This window comes from Euprymna scolopes, chromosome 10 (genome assembly GCF_053919585.1).
Source record: "Euprymna scolopes isolate OS-2025 chromosome 10, ASM5391958v1, whole genome shotgun sequence".
Taxonomy (NCBI): domain Eukaryota; kingdom Metazoa; phylum Mollusca; class Cephalopoda; order Sepiida; family Sepiolidae; genus Euprymna; species Euprymna scolopes.
Genome location: NC_136491.1, coordinates 25,494,280 through 25,507,046, shown reverse-complemented (window position 1 = coordinate 25,507,046; position 12,767 = coordinate 25,494,280). Strand labels below are relative to the sequence as shown.

Here is a 12,767-nt window from a genome sequence, read left to right as displayed (position 1 = left end):
ATTTTCGAGTATTTAATGTGGAATCTGGTAATTTTGAAAAGAAAATGTTTATGCCTCAAATGCTTTATATCTTCAGATATTTATTCACCGATTTTAGTTCGGTTGTTTTATATAGAAAATATATTGCTTTTGTTTTTGACTTTGCAGAACATGATTGAGTTTTGCAAAGGGAAAGGAAAAGCAATAAGATCAATGTTTGAATAACATTTGAATATTTGTCCAAGGCGACATTGAACCTGTATATGGTAGGCATCATTATAATCTTCTCTGGCAGGCTGTTCTAACGAGATAAAAACGACAGTGACCCTAACCCTAACCCGACACACCTTCTGCGAATGACTAGGTGTTTGATTGAAAATTTTTCAAAAAAAAGATTTGCATTCTTGTTGATGATGTATGGCAGAATTAGGACTCCTCGCATCCTCCTCTTCTCAAGTGAAGACAGATTTAGTCTTTGAAGTTCATTATAGGTAAGCACAAGTTTAGCATTTGACACCCTCACCACCATCTAGCTCCAAATATCCTCAAGAGATGTCAAATCCTGGTGAAAATGAACAAACGGTACACTTTTAGCCATTAACACATGTAAATCTGAGTTCTGCACCATACAAAAAAAAATTAAATAAATAAGTCCATCATTTGTCCCCCCCCCCCCATTTAGCCCAAAAGTCTCCAAGGCCTTAACATATTTAAATTTGAGTTCAGCACCATACAAAACTGCTAAATAGACATACACAGAAAATTTTGGACAAATATGATAAAATAGTCCCAAAAATGGAGTGTTTTTATTAGCCCTAAAAGAGTCCCTGGGGCACACCCAAGAGTTATCGCAAAGTATAGACAAACAAAATTATACAGAAATCAGTTACAACTTTTCAGAAAGTTTTATAAAAATCCAAGGCATCAATTTTTTTTTTAATAAGCACAAAAGTATCAATTTTAGCCATTTTAACCCAAAAGGCACACCTATGGGGGCAACCGGAGTTTTCCCGGAAAATCCGTTCTGTTACTTTTTTACTCATATCATGTTTAATGTTTAATTTAAAAAAAACTCCAAGGCATAGTTAGTGCGAACAGACGAACGGACGAACGGACAAAGGTGAATTTACAGGTCCACCCTCCTTTTGTTAAGTGACCAATATGATTTCCATCACCACAGGATTCTCTTCATAAAAACGCATTCACGTTTTTTTTTTTTTTTTTTGCATTCTTACGCGATTTCCATATAGTTAGACTTTAAATTCATCGTTTCCTACAAGATTAAATATGTTGCTTTTACTCATATTTATTTTCTTCCTTTTATTAATTTCTGAAAAAAAAAAAAAAAAAAAAAAAGAAGAAGAAAGATTTTTCTGATTATTAAATCAATGCTTCACACATGAAAGAAGTTTGGTCAGGTTGATTTGTTTTACGGCATATCAACTCCCTTCAAGTTATTTAATGCCGAATCCGGTCATTTTGTTAAAAGTTTTTATGCATCAAGTTCTTTATAATTTTCAAATAATCAGAAAATATTTCACAAATAAAAAGAAACTAGCATTAATTGTGAAAGCAATATATTTAATATTGTGAAATGAGATAAACTTAGTCTAACTGTAAGGGATGCGACCTAAAATGCACCAATGTATGCTTTTTGTAATTTTTTTCTTTACTTTTGCAAAACCAAAAAAAACAACAATTTTTCTCTACAAAACATCCAAACTAAACACAATAAATATTTGAAAAATATAAAGAACTTGAGGCGCAAAAACTTTTAACAAAATGACCGGATTCGGCATTAAAACAACTTGAAGGGAGTTGATATGCCGTAAAACAAAACCTTACCAATTAAATTAATATTGCACACGTGAAAAAAGTTTAGTTTCATTGTTTTGTTTTACAGAACATCAACCGTTTTTTTTTTAAATTATTTAATGCTGCATCCGATCATTTAAATAAGCCTTTCTACTTCAAGTTATTCATATCTTTAAATATTTATTCATGGTGTTTGGTTTGATTATTTCATCGAGGAAAATTATTGTTTTTGGCTTTGCAGAACATGATTGAGTTTTAAAAAAGGGGAAACTCAAAAGTAATGACATTTGGTGCATTTTAGCTCAGTAAGCCAATATCTTCATACAGCCATATCTGGTAGTACCAGGGCATGAAAGAAGTAGTCACTTCACACAGATGACCCAGTAAAAAAAAAAGAAGTCACATAAAAAAACAAAAACAAAAAAAAACTAACACATGATTGATAGAGGCTGTTTAAAAGCTTACCTTGTATCCGGGTAATTCCCCTCCTTCTCCAGGTTTGGCACCTTGTGCCATTTTTATCTGGATATCATCTGCATGTGATAGATAGGAGCTTGTCACTCCAAAACGGCCAGAAGCGACCTGCGAACAAACAAAGAATTGTTATTTAGTGTTATATAGCAAAGAGAGATTCTGGAGCACAAAAGATCACTCGTTTTAATGGTAACAATCCAGTCTTCGTAGCTTTTCAACGTTTTGAGTTAAAAAAAAAATAAATAAATAAAAAAAAAATAAGAGGCGTTATTTTTGGTATGACATAGCGTACTCTGGACGCCCATACACAGCGATCGTTCATCACTGGCAAAAATGCACTGAGAACGGTGGTGACTATGTAGAAAAATAAAATTTAGGGAACAAAAGGTCGCTCGTTTTATTGATACCATTCATATCTTCATAGCTCTTCAACTTTTTGAATTAAAAAAAAAAGAGCCTTTACTTTTGGAACGACCCTCTTTCTCTCTCTCTATATATATTTATTTATTTAAATATGTATGAATAAAAAATCAATACGAAAAATATATAAATGTTTTCTGTATTTATTTCCTATGTGTTAACGTATTGGAATACAAAAAGTCTTTTGAAAAAAACCCCAAAACGATGGTTTCTTTCAAAAGCACATATTTTCGCCCGATCCTTCGGTCTTCTTCAGTGTGAATGATGAAAACATGAGTGTAGGACGGGCAGGGTTAGCAGCAGGAGGGGCATAGGTATACCAATAAGGATAAGATCTATTTGAATATGACCCTTCCAACATTTTTGACTTGGAATGATCAGCAACTTGTGTGGCCTCTATTCAAAACCAAGTATATATATATATATATATATATATATATATATATATATATATATATATATATATATATATATATATACTCGGGTTTTTTATTCAAAAGTAATGGACTAATGAATTCAACGAGGTTGTTAGATAGTGCTCAATAAAAAGAGCTGATAATACTTGTTTATTGTTATATAAACATGCTCACATCCCGCTGCTACAAATAGCCACTTGTTTCAATCAAACAACAGATATCATCAGGCAAGTCGCTGCCTGATGATATCTGAAATATAAGAAAGCTGCGAAACAATTTTTTAATATCACAATATGTAAATAACGTTTACTATAATTACTATAAATAATGCGCAATTGCATGTGTAACTAAACTAAATGTTATGGTTGGTTTTTGTAAACATTAGTCTATAAAGTAGAAGAAAAGCGATGATAGGAAAGTGTAAATGATTTAAAACAATCCGTGGCAATTGAGCTGCCATATTGATTAAGAGCTGCAGTGTTTGTTTTTTTTGTATGTTTATGTATAATCTGGAATAATAGAATTTCATGGTCGCAGCCAATGAGAATAGACAGAATGTTATTGGGGAGAAATCATTATTTTTCGAATAGTGAAGTGTAATGATAACTGTATGTGCATGTGTGTTTAATCCAGTTAATAAGGGTGTCAGATCAATATAGTTATAATGGTTTACCCGGTCTTGACTGGGAAGACTTATCAAGTAGAGGGAAAATATGAACTACTTCGTCTATAGATCTTGGCAATCATGATGATGTCGTTCGTAGGAAGTAAGATAGCATTTTATTATAACAAATAAATGTGTCAGTAACGGCATTCAAAAGTTACATAAGATGGTGGGTAAAAGTTTAAACATAATAAATTTGTATGCAAACCTATCGTAATTTGGCCCAGAGATAAATTTCTGCAATCATTTTATTATATGTAGGAGATTACTAATCAGTAGGAGTTCTCACATAGGCAATCATCAAAGAAGTTTCTTTGGGAACAATCTGTGGTGTTCCTTAGAGTCTGAGTGACAAGTCTCCCCAGATGTCTAGTACTCCCATCTTTTTCGATAACCTTCATAAATCAGTTTGCATTATCGCAATAGCCGTTTATCATTGATTTCTCATAGGCAACGACCATTAGCCTTCACTGGAATTTGGATGGCAATAAGCCTCCCCAAGATCCCAGTCCTATTCACGCTCATCCAGTTGTGGTCTGGTTAATGCTTTCTTCTTTTGGTCTTTCCATCCTCTTTGACCATTCTCATTATTATTGACTACAGAGATGCACACACCGGTAGTAATTATTAATTCCTAAACTGCTGATTACGGAAGCATGAAACAATGTATGTACGTATAAAAGTAATTAATATTTACCTAAAAAAATTTATAGCCATAAAAACCCCTTTAAGAAATTAAAGTTGAGCCTTGTATCGGGAATTAAGATAAAAAGCATTCAACTTTAGTGTGAATGCAAGATTCTAACTTCTGATCGTCGAATACTCCCGTGAATGTTTACCCACCGATTTGGCATTTTTAGCCACTTAATTTTCTTTAATTCTTGTGTTAATAGCCGGAGGCCTAAAATTAAAATGCTAACCAATGAAGTCAGGAATAACTGTGGGTTCAAATCTCTCGGCAGAGAGACACATTCACACCGGCAGTAAGTATCACTTCCTACACTTATGATTGTGGAAGCATAAAATATTAGTGTTTGTAGATATAAAAATAATTTTTAATAATAATTGACATTCTCAGGAAATGACTAGTTCACCGCAGTTGGCACTGAATAAGGAATGACTCAATTCCAGAAATATTGCACTTTGTGAAAAGGTCAGCATTGGATATTTTGTTTTGAAGGCTAATAAAACAGATTGGGTGCAGACAGCTTTTATGAAAAACATTCAATTGGTGAATATGATGCCTGTATGGACTCCAAGACTCAGAGTCATACAGGAGGATAGAAATAACAACGATATATCATGATTTTTGTGTCCAATCGAATACCTCGTTCATTCCACAAATGTTGACGAAGCTTTCCAAAGGCACAAGTAACCTTAGCAATCCTGGTAACAATTTTATTATCTAGGGACCCACTGTCATTAACTTTAAAGCCCAGATAAGAAAACGTTTAGTTTAGTATTTTTCCATCCACCTTCTTGTCTTTTGGAAAATCTATGTCTGAATCAGAACACACACACACACGTGTGTATATATATATACCGTATATTTCGGCATATAAGACAACCCTTAAAAATTGGGGATCGTCTTATACAACCGATATAAATGTCACACACACACATATATATATATATGTATATATATAAATTTATGAAAATTATCTCCAATTTTGTACCTCGTCTTATCTGACAGCCGCCTTATATGCAGAAATATACGGTTATATATATATATATATATATATATATATACAAAAAATATTCAGCATATCGTAAATTTTGAAGAACAAACCAAATAAGTGTCCACATGGTTTTCTGATATTCATGGCAACAACGAACGGATTGAAACATTTTATCAACGACAACGTGTGAAGGAAATTGTTATCCATCAATGTGATCAAATGAGTGATATTCAGAATATAATAAATCGTTTTCAAGTAAAACCTTTGCTCCAGTATAAAAAGACGGATACATCGTTTGCAGAACTTACCTGTTTTATAGCTGATCTCGCATTCATTTGTGTGCCTTCATTTAAATATCTCTCTGGATTTTCTCCACCTTCCCCTGTGTTGGATTTGCCTCCAATTCGATTCATCGCAATAGCCAGAGCTGTGTGAGTTTCATAGGATATACTGCCAAAACTCATGGCACCTAAAATAGAAATCGTCACAATTGAATTCTACCTCAAAGATTTAAAATTATTGGTGAAAAATATACAAGAGTTTTGGATGTATTATTTTAAAAAATTAATATTTATTATATTAAAAAAAATACAGAAATCTTTTATGATGTACTTATTTATTATGTAAAGAAAAATTTCAGTGGATTTACACTACAAGTTTTAATTATTGCGGAGTTATCTGGCCTTGTTTCTTCAAGATATTGCTCACTCATAAAGTCTGATTTTCTTAGTTAAAATTAAAACTACTTGATCAATTTATATGATTTTTGGATTATGACATTTTTGTTCCGTTACGGGTAGGTGTATAAATCATACAATAAACGAATCAATCAAATAACATCTTGCTTACAGAGAGGAAAATGGGAAATCTTTGCATTAAGGAAGCTTTTTTTATTTCCATATGACATACTGAAAATGATAACAGATTGGAACTTGGTTCACCGCTTATAAGATAGTAGATAACGTATTATTTGGATTATTTAAACTACTGCTCTCTTCTTGAGTGTTATTCTAACAGCTCGGTTGATTAACCTCCGACCTTCTTCATGTGTATCTTGTTGAAATTGGGAATCTTTCTGTTTAACTCGAGAATCTGTATGGAATTTTAAAAGGAACCCTATATTTTGTCCAGATAATGAATAAAATACTAAGTAATAATCAGTTGTAAATAACACTCTTCTGAAGGTTCAATTTTCAGTGTGGGCGATACTAAGGATACAATTGCGAATTAGTTAAGACTTCTATGCAGTTATGGCTGATGGAAAGAGAACATGGATTAAAAAACAGTTTCATTTGAAATTCCATACAAATTCTCGAGAATTGATTATATAATATTAAATTGAATTTAAAAAAAAATTCTTAATGCTGCAATATTTTAAGTTATTAATTCATTATATTTTCTACTAGAAAATCTTACCCTTTTCTTTTCCAGTTTTAACAACTAGTCCTTTACTTTTCCATGTTTAAGCTTAACCATATTACTTTTCATGTTCGCATTTTTCTATTGTAATCCATGATTTTTCCAGGCTTCCTGTAAATTCACTTGTTCTTTGTTTAATTTCAGTCTTATTTTTTTGCCCCCATAAACATAACTTACACATATGTAATAATGTACGGCACTCGTCTACTTCTTATTATAAATTTTTCTAATGTGTGTGTGTGTGACACAGTTTATCTCAGCCTACAGGCAACCCACACAGGCAAGTAAGGTACCGAAATGAAGCTTATGCCTCAGCGGATGTTTTAGTGATATTTATATTCATGTTTGGTTTATGGAAATGCAAAAATAAAATAAAATAAAATAACGATTTACTTAACGTTTTATTTACTGGATATTTTGCCGGTACAAGGACCCACATTTTCCCAGCTGGGCAAACTTAGGTTCTTGTTCAATAAAATCGCCCAATTATCTTTCATTCCGTTTCATTCTCTCTGATTCACTTGTTACTTCTTTTTGTGAGAGTGGTGAATTAATAGCAACAGTAGTCACTGAAATGACGTGGTTGCTATGAAAACCAAGCATAAAAAAAACGTTGCTCACCTCCTTATGAATTTTTACGATTTTGAACACCAGTAAATTCATAACTTTTGTTTTACTGAACGAAAATAAAATTTTTTTTTCCACAATATAGCTGAGAAGGTAATGTATAAATTATTATAATTGTTTGAAATTTGGTCGCAAAAATAAGTGAGCGGTGAAGCTTTAAAGCAGTTCTAACTGACTAAAACTGCCACTTAATGATATATCCGTGTTTGAATGATAATGCAAAGCTCTTTGTAACTAAAACAAATCGAGCACTGTAAAAATGGCAGTTAGATGTTTATTTAAATAGACATCTGAAGATACTGTTTGCAAGTGCCGATCCCCTGGGCCGGAGGTTAGAATTGCCGACTATTGATTAGATGATTGTAGGTTCAATTTTTGACTCAGAAAGGATGCTAGTCTAACAGCACTGAAGACCTGTGATACAGCGAAACAGTGTTGTGGATGACTTTACATATATATATATATATATATATATATATTTACAAATAATCTTAGAAATAATCTTGAACAATAATCGAACATCAATAGATATATTTACAATTTATATTAAAGTAATAAAAATGACTAACACTGCCACTTAACCATATATCAAAACAAAGTAATAAAAATGATCACAAATACAAATAGATCAATAATAGTTACAATTGATTGTTAAAAATATAAAATGAATTAATCATCACTAATACTAATACCGTTAATAGATTTACAATTAACTATAAAAATACATAAAATGAGAAAATTGTTAAAATTAATTTAAGATAAGTTTACAGATATGAATTTAAGTTACCTAATACAAAATAGGTCACCATGACAAGGGAAATAACTCACCACAGAACTATACATTATTATCTTCCCTAATACTATCCATCAATTTAATATGAAATATTTAATTAAAAATACCGTTAATGGATTAGACTTAAAATTGTAATAAATTACTATAATAACTTATCAAAATTAATTTAACACAAACCAAATAATTTCAAGTAAATAAATAAATATAATGGAAATTATTTCATAATTTAAAACTTTTAAACCTATTTGCTGCTGGATCACTGTGCCATTTACAGTAGTGATGCAAGACAAGACAATATTATATGCATGTAAGATCACACACTTGATAAAGAGGTCTTACATCGAAATATATTGTGGAACGCTGTTACACACATTAGATCACTATGTAGAAGTTGAGATTGAATAAAATAATATTAACTGAAAATAATTAAACAAAAATTACTTCATTTTTGCTTTTCTACTTATTTCCTCTTCTTGCATTGTAATAGCTTTCTATGATCTCTCTCTCTCTCTCTCTCTCTCTCTATATATATATATATATATATATAAAATGTAGCCACATAAGTTTTATAAAGAGATAATATATTATGCCTGTTCTCAATATTTATAACAATACTCGATATGCAAATAGAAACTATGAAATATATTTATGGCAATTAAGCTACATAGAGGCTTCTGTGTTTCATCCCTGTTGAAAATCAGATTAAAATGCATGGGATTCCTGTAACCAGGTGTTTTTTTTATATATACTTATGGTGATTAGTCTGGCTAACTAACTAATCAGATTCTTTTATTCTCTTCCCCTGGTTAATGTTTTAATTAGCTAATGGCAAGGTTTCTCTCAAACAAAGGTACAGTTAACTTTCATTTCGTCTTCAGAATATATATATATATATATATATATATATATATATATATATATATATATATATATATATTTATATATAAAATTTTATTTCACTTCGTCTGTCTGTCTGTTCCACGTTTTCTTGGAAAATGCTTGGCCGATCTGGCTGAAATTTTATATGAACTTTTGTATGAGAAGGTGCAGCGAATATATTATGGTATCTGTTCGCTATATAGTTAGGGATTAGTCACTTCAATACCACATTTACTTTAGAATTTTTCTTGGAAACTACCTGATCGATCTGGCCTAAAATTTGTAATAAGATGCAACTAACTAAATATTATGGTAGTCGATGCACCGTTAAGAATAGGAATTAGTATTTAATGCAAAAAATGAGTACAAATTTAATCATATTCAACTGGGAGAGGCTGAAGAAGCTGCAACTTTAATAACGCCGAAGAGAATGATATATTATCATCTACATACGGAAAATCTTGGAAGAAAGTGTCCCAAACACAACAATAGTAGAAATAACCCACTAGCGGCAAGGAAGGCTGTGCTATATAAAAACCACACCTGGGACTACACAGAGGATCAAGTTCCTCATCCACCACAGCTTCACCTACAGCGGTAGAAGAACATTCAACTGTATTCCAGCCGCAATAAGAAATATAAGGAGAGTGTCTCCCGACACTTTCAAGAAACAATTGGGCATCTGGCTTGAAAAGATACCTGACCAGCCACCAACACCAAGCTACCCTAGTCCCAACCTCAATCGTCTAGTGGACTGGACCTCTGTATGAAGTGGATAGCCTGGGTGCAGTGGAGCTCCAGCTCAGCTGTGTCAATAACCGACGAAATAACAAACTACAACTATCAATTTAGCATAAATCACCCATTCTTAGGCAACAGGCTATAACTTTTGCCCGTTTTTAACAGTCTAAAAAATGTCTACTATATATATATATATACTCACAACTTGAACAGTGGAGAATACAAGGGGAAGCAATTTTGTCATTCAACTATGAGTTAGATAATAGGGGAGCCAAGGCATTCAAGATTTGATAGGGCAACTAATTCAGGAGAATGAAAGATAATAACAGATACGGTCGTTATCATCATCAACCTCCTTAACAAGCATAAATGGCTCAGGAGATTAATGTGCTGAGAGACATAGTTGCAAGCATCCAATTGTAAAGAGAGTACTAAAAAGGAAAAGGTCGTCTTACCTGTTGCAAAACGTTTTACAATTTCAGCAGCACTTTCAACTTCGTCCAGTGAGAGGACTGGATCGGTGCCATATCTTAGCTCCAACTGTCCACGTATGGTGCATTGGCGCGCAGTATTCCAGGCTGAATCCGAGAAGGTCTTGAAACTTTTCATATTATTGTCTTTGGCTGAATGCTGTTAATGTTCAAAATACAGAGTGTAGAAAAGAAAATATTGATATGTGCTTGTGTAGATTAGTGATGTTTGAAATCAACACACTTAAGAGGACAACATTGCGTATACACGTCTCATGTCGAAATTAATATAAATTAGCGGGACCTATAGAAATTCCACAGCAGTATCTTACATATGTAATATATTGTTGTTGGGCATTATGTGGACGTCAGGTATAAATGGAAACCTTGTGATATTATTGTACTCCCCTTTGTTTTTTTTTAACTGTAAAGCATTTATCTAATAATTTGGTTAATATATAGTGTCAAAAATATATAGTGTCAAAAATATATAGTGTCAAAAATATATAGTGTCAAAAATATATACGATTATTACAGTTTATTCGTATTATTATGATTCATCGGACTACTGTCCTCATCTTGAGTGTGATTTTTCGCAACGTTTCAGTTGATGTAACCTTCGACCTTCTTCAGGTGTATCTTGCTGAACTTGGGAATGTTTCTGTCAAACTCGGGAAATTTCAGCTATTTCCAGCTTAAATAACTGACAGACTGAGCCTCTTTTAGAGATGCTCGGACGCATTTATCAAAAGATAACCATTTAATCTGAGAGAATGCAAATAAAGAACGGCAGACAAAAATCAATAAATATGCCGATGGACAGAATCTATTTATTTATTAAGTTTTTTCAGTTTTAGTTGAGGATGGGGCATCCTATCAGATGCCAAACATTCACCCACTATCCTAAATATTCAAACCGAAAGATCGTTTTAAAATTCTGACCGCCCGTTTAAGCAGAATTGTTTGTATCTCTTGTAATTGGTTCGCCGGGTATATTTGCCAGGTAGTTTTTGAAATTCTTACTAGAATGACGAAGATCTTCCCAAGATTCCAATTTCTTTTCATGTCGTCCATAAGACATTGATATTTCGTTATCTTTTTCCCTCTCAGCTCTGTTTATCTCAGCATCATTATGGACACTTTTGGCCAAGATCACAGTGTAGTATCTGTTCTGGTGCTGGACTTCACCTTTTCTGGGCTTGATCAGTCGAGGAGGGGTCCTTCTAGAACGAGGCAATTTTTATTTTTGTTACTTCCCAGAGTGCCCAATTTTGGGGAACTGGATTTCCCCACATTAAAAACCGACATTGTGTCTAACTCTGCCCTTGTGGGGAGACAAGTAAATAGGATCATTATGGACACTAACTTCTAAGGTTTCTTCTTTCTCCTTATCCCATATCACTCTGTTTCATGCATCCATTTTCTAGGTACATAGCTGTACGTCACGGTTGATGGTGTATGACTTATTTCCAACTGTTCTTTCCGGTATATGTTCCAAGATTTGCTGCTGCATTCAGTATTCAACTTTTTGCAGATTGTCCAGTGGAGACTATCGTGGCGCATTGCATAGTAGCCGTCTCCCAGCAGAACCTTACAGTTGGATGTCAGATGGCTCACACTTTCTACTTCTGTGTGGCAGAACATACACTTACCATTGTTGGAGCCACTCATGTTTTTAAAAAGCATTTGTCATCATCCTTGATCTTGGGCAGTCATAATCCTCTCCTGATCGCAGTGGAGCGATCCTTTTTTTAGCAAGTTTATAGAGCCTCTCTTATTTATATTGTCTTGGGTCAATTCATCCAGAAAATACTTGGCAAGCTTTTATAGTGATGCATAATTTAGTGATGTGCAAAACCACACAAGTTTAAGGAGATTTGAAACAGCTACTGAAAGGGTTTTACCTCGAAATATACTCGTATTGTGGCGCATGGTTAAATCTAACAGTGTGTATTCATAAGGAATGGGATGTTTTGGAATGGCTGATTCAGTTCAGCCGATTTAATGGCATGGTTGAATAAGCAGGGGGAGACAATTTGGGATCAACCATGCCAATCACTTTTTATAAAGATTTAATAATTTAAAAAAAAAAAAACCCAAAAAACAATATGAAAATAATTTTTAACTGCTTTTAAGAAAAATTGTTTTTGCAAAACTTTTTAGTTAATTATTTTCTAACAAAAAACAATATGAGCATATAATTTTATTGGCTGAATGCTGTCTGTTTTGTGTTGTATTTTAAATAAACACGGTTCAAAGTCTTTAATTAATCAATTTAACTGTCTAAGATAAAAATCATGATTTTGAAAACCTCTTGATTTACTTATTTTATAATTAATTTTTTTAAGAATTAAAAGCTTTAAAATATTTAAAAGTTATTTTAATTAAGAA

At 32.6% G+C, this 12,767-nt stretch overlaps 1 protein-coding gene across 2 annotated transcripts in view; it reads right to left on the bottom strand.

Annotated features, from left to right (window-relative positions):
- The window catches only part of LOC145285867 (uncharacterized), a 510,918-nt gene that overhangs the window by 170,665 nt on the left and 327,486 nt on the right, over window positions 1-12,767 (bottom strand). For both annotated transcript variants that reach the window (XM_080134312.1, XM_080134311.1), the window contains 3 exons: window positions 10,362-10,536; window positions 5,756-5,916; window positions 2,260-2,376 (listed from right to left, as the gene is read on the bottom strand). In XM_080134312.1, the coding sequence (XP_079990438.1) occupies window positions 2,260-2,376; window positions 5,756-5,916; window positions 10,362-10,536 (453 nt within the window). The remainder of the gene's footprint in view (window positions 1-2,259; window positions 2,377-5,755; window positions 5,917-10,361; window positions 10,537-12,767) is intronic.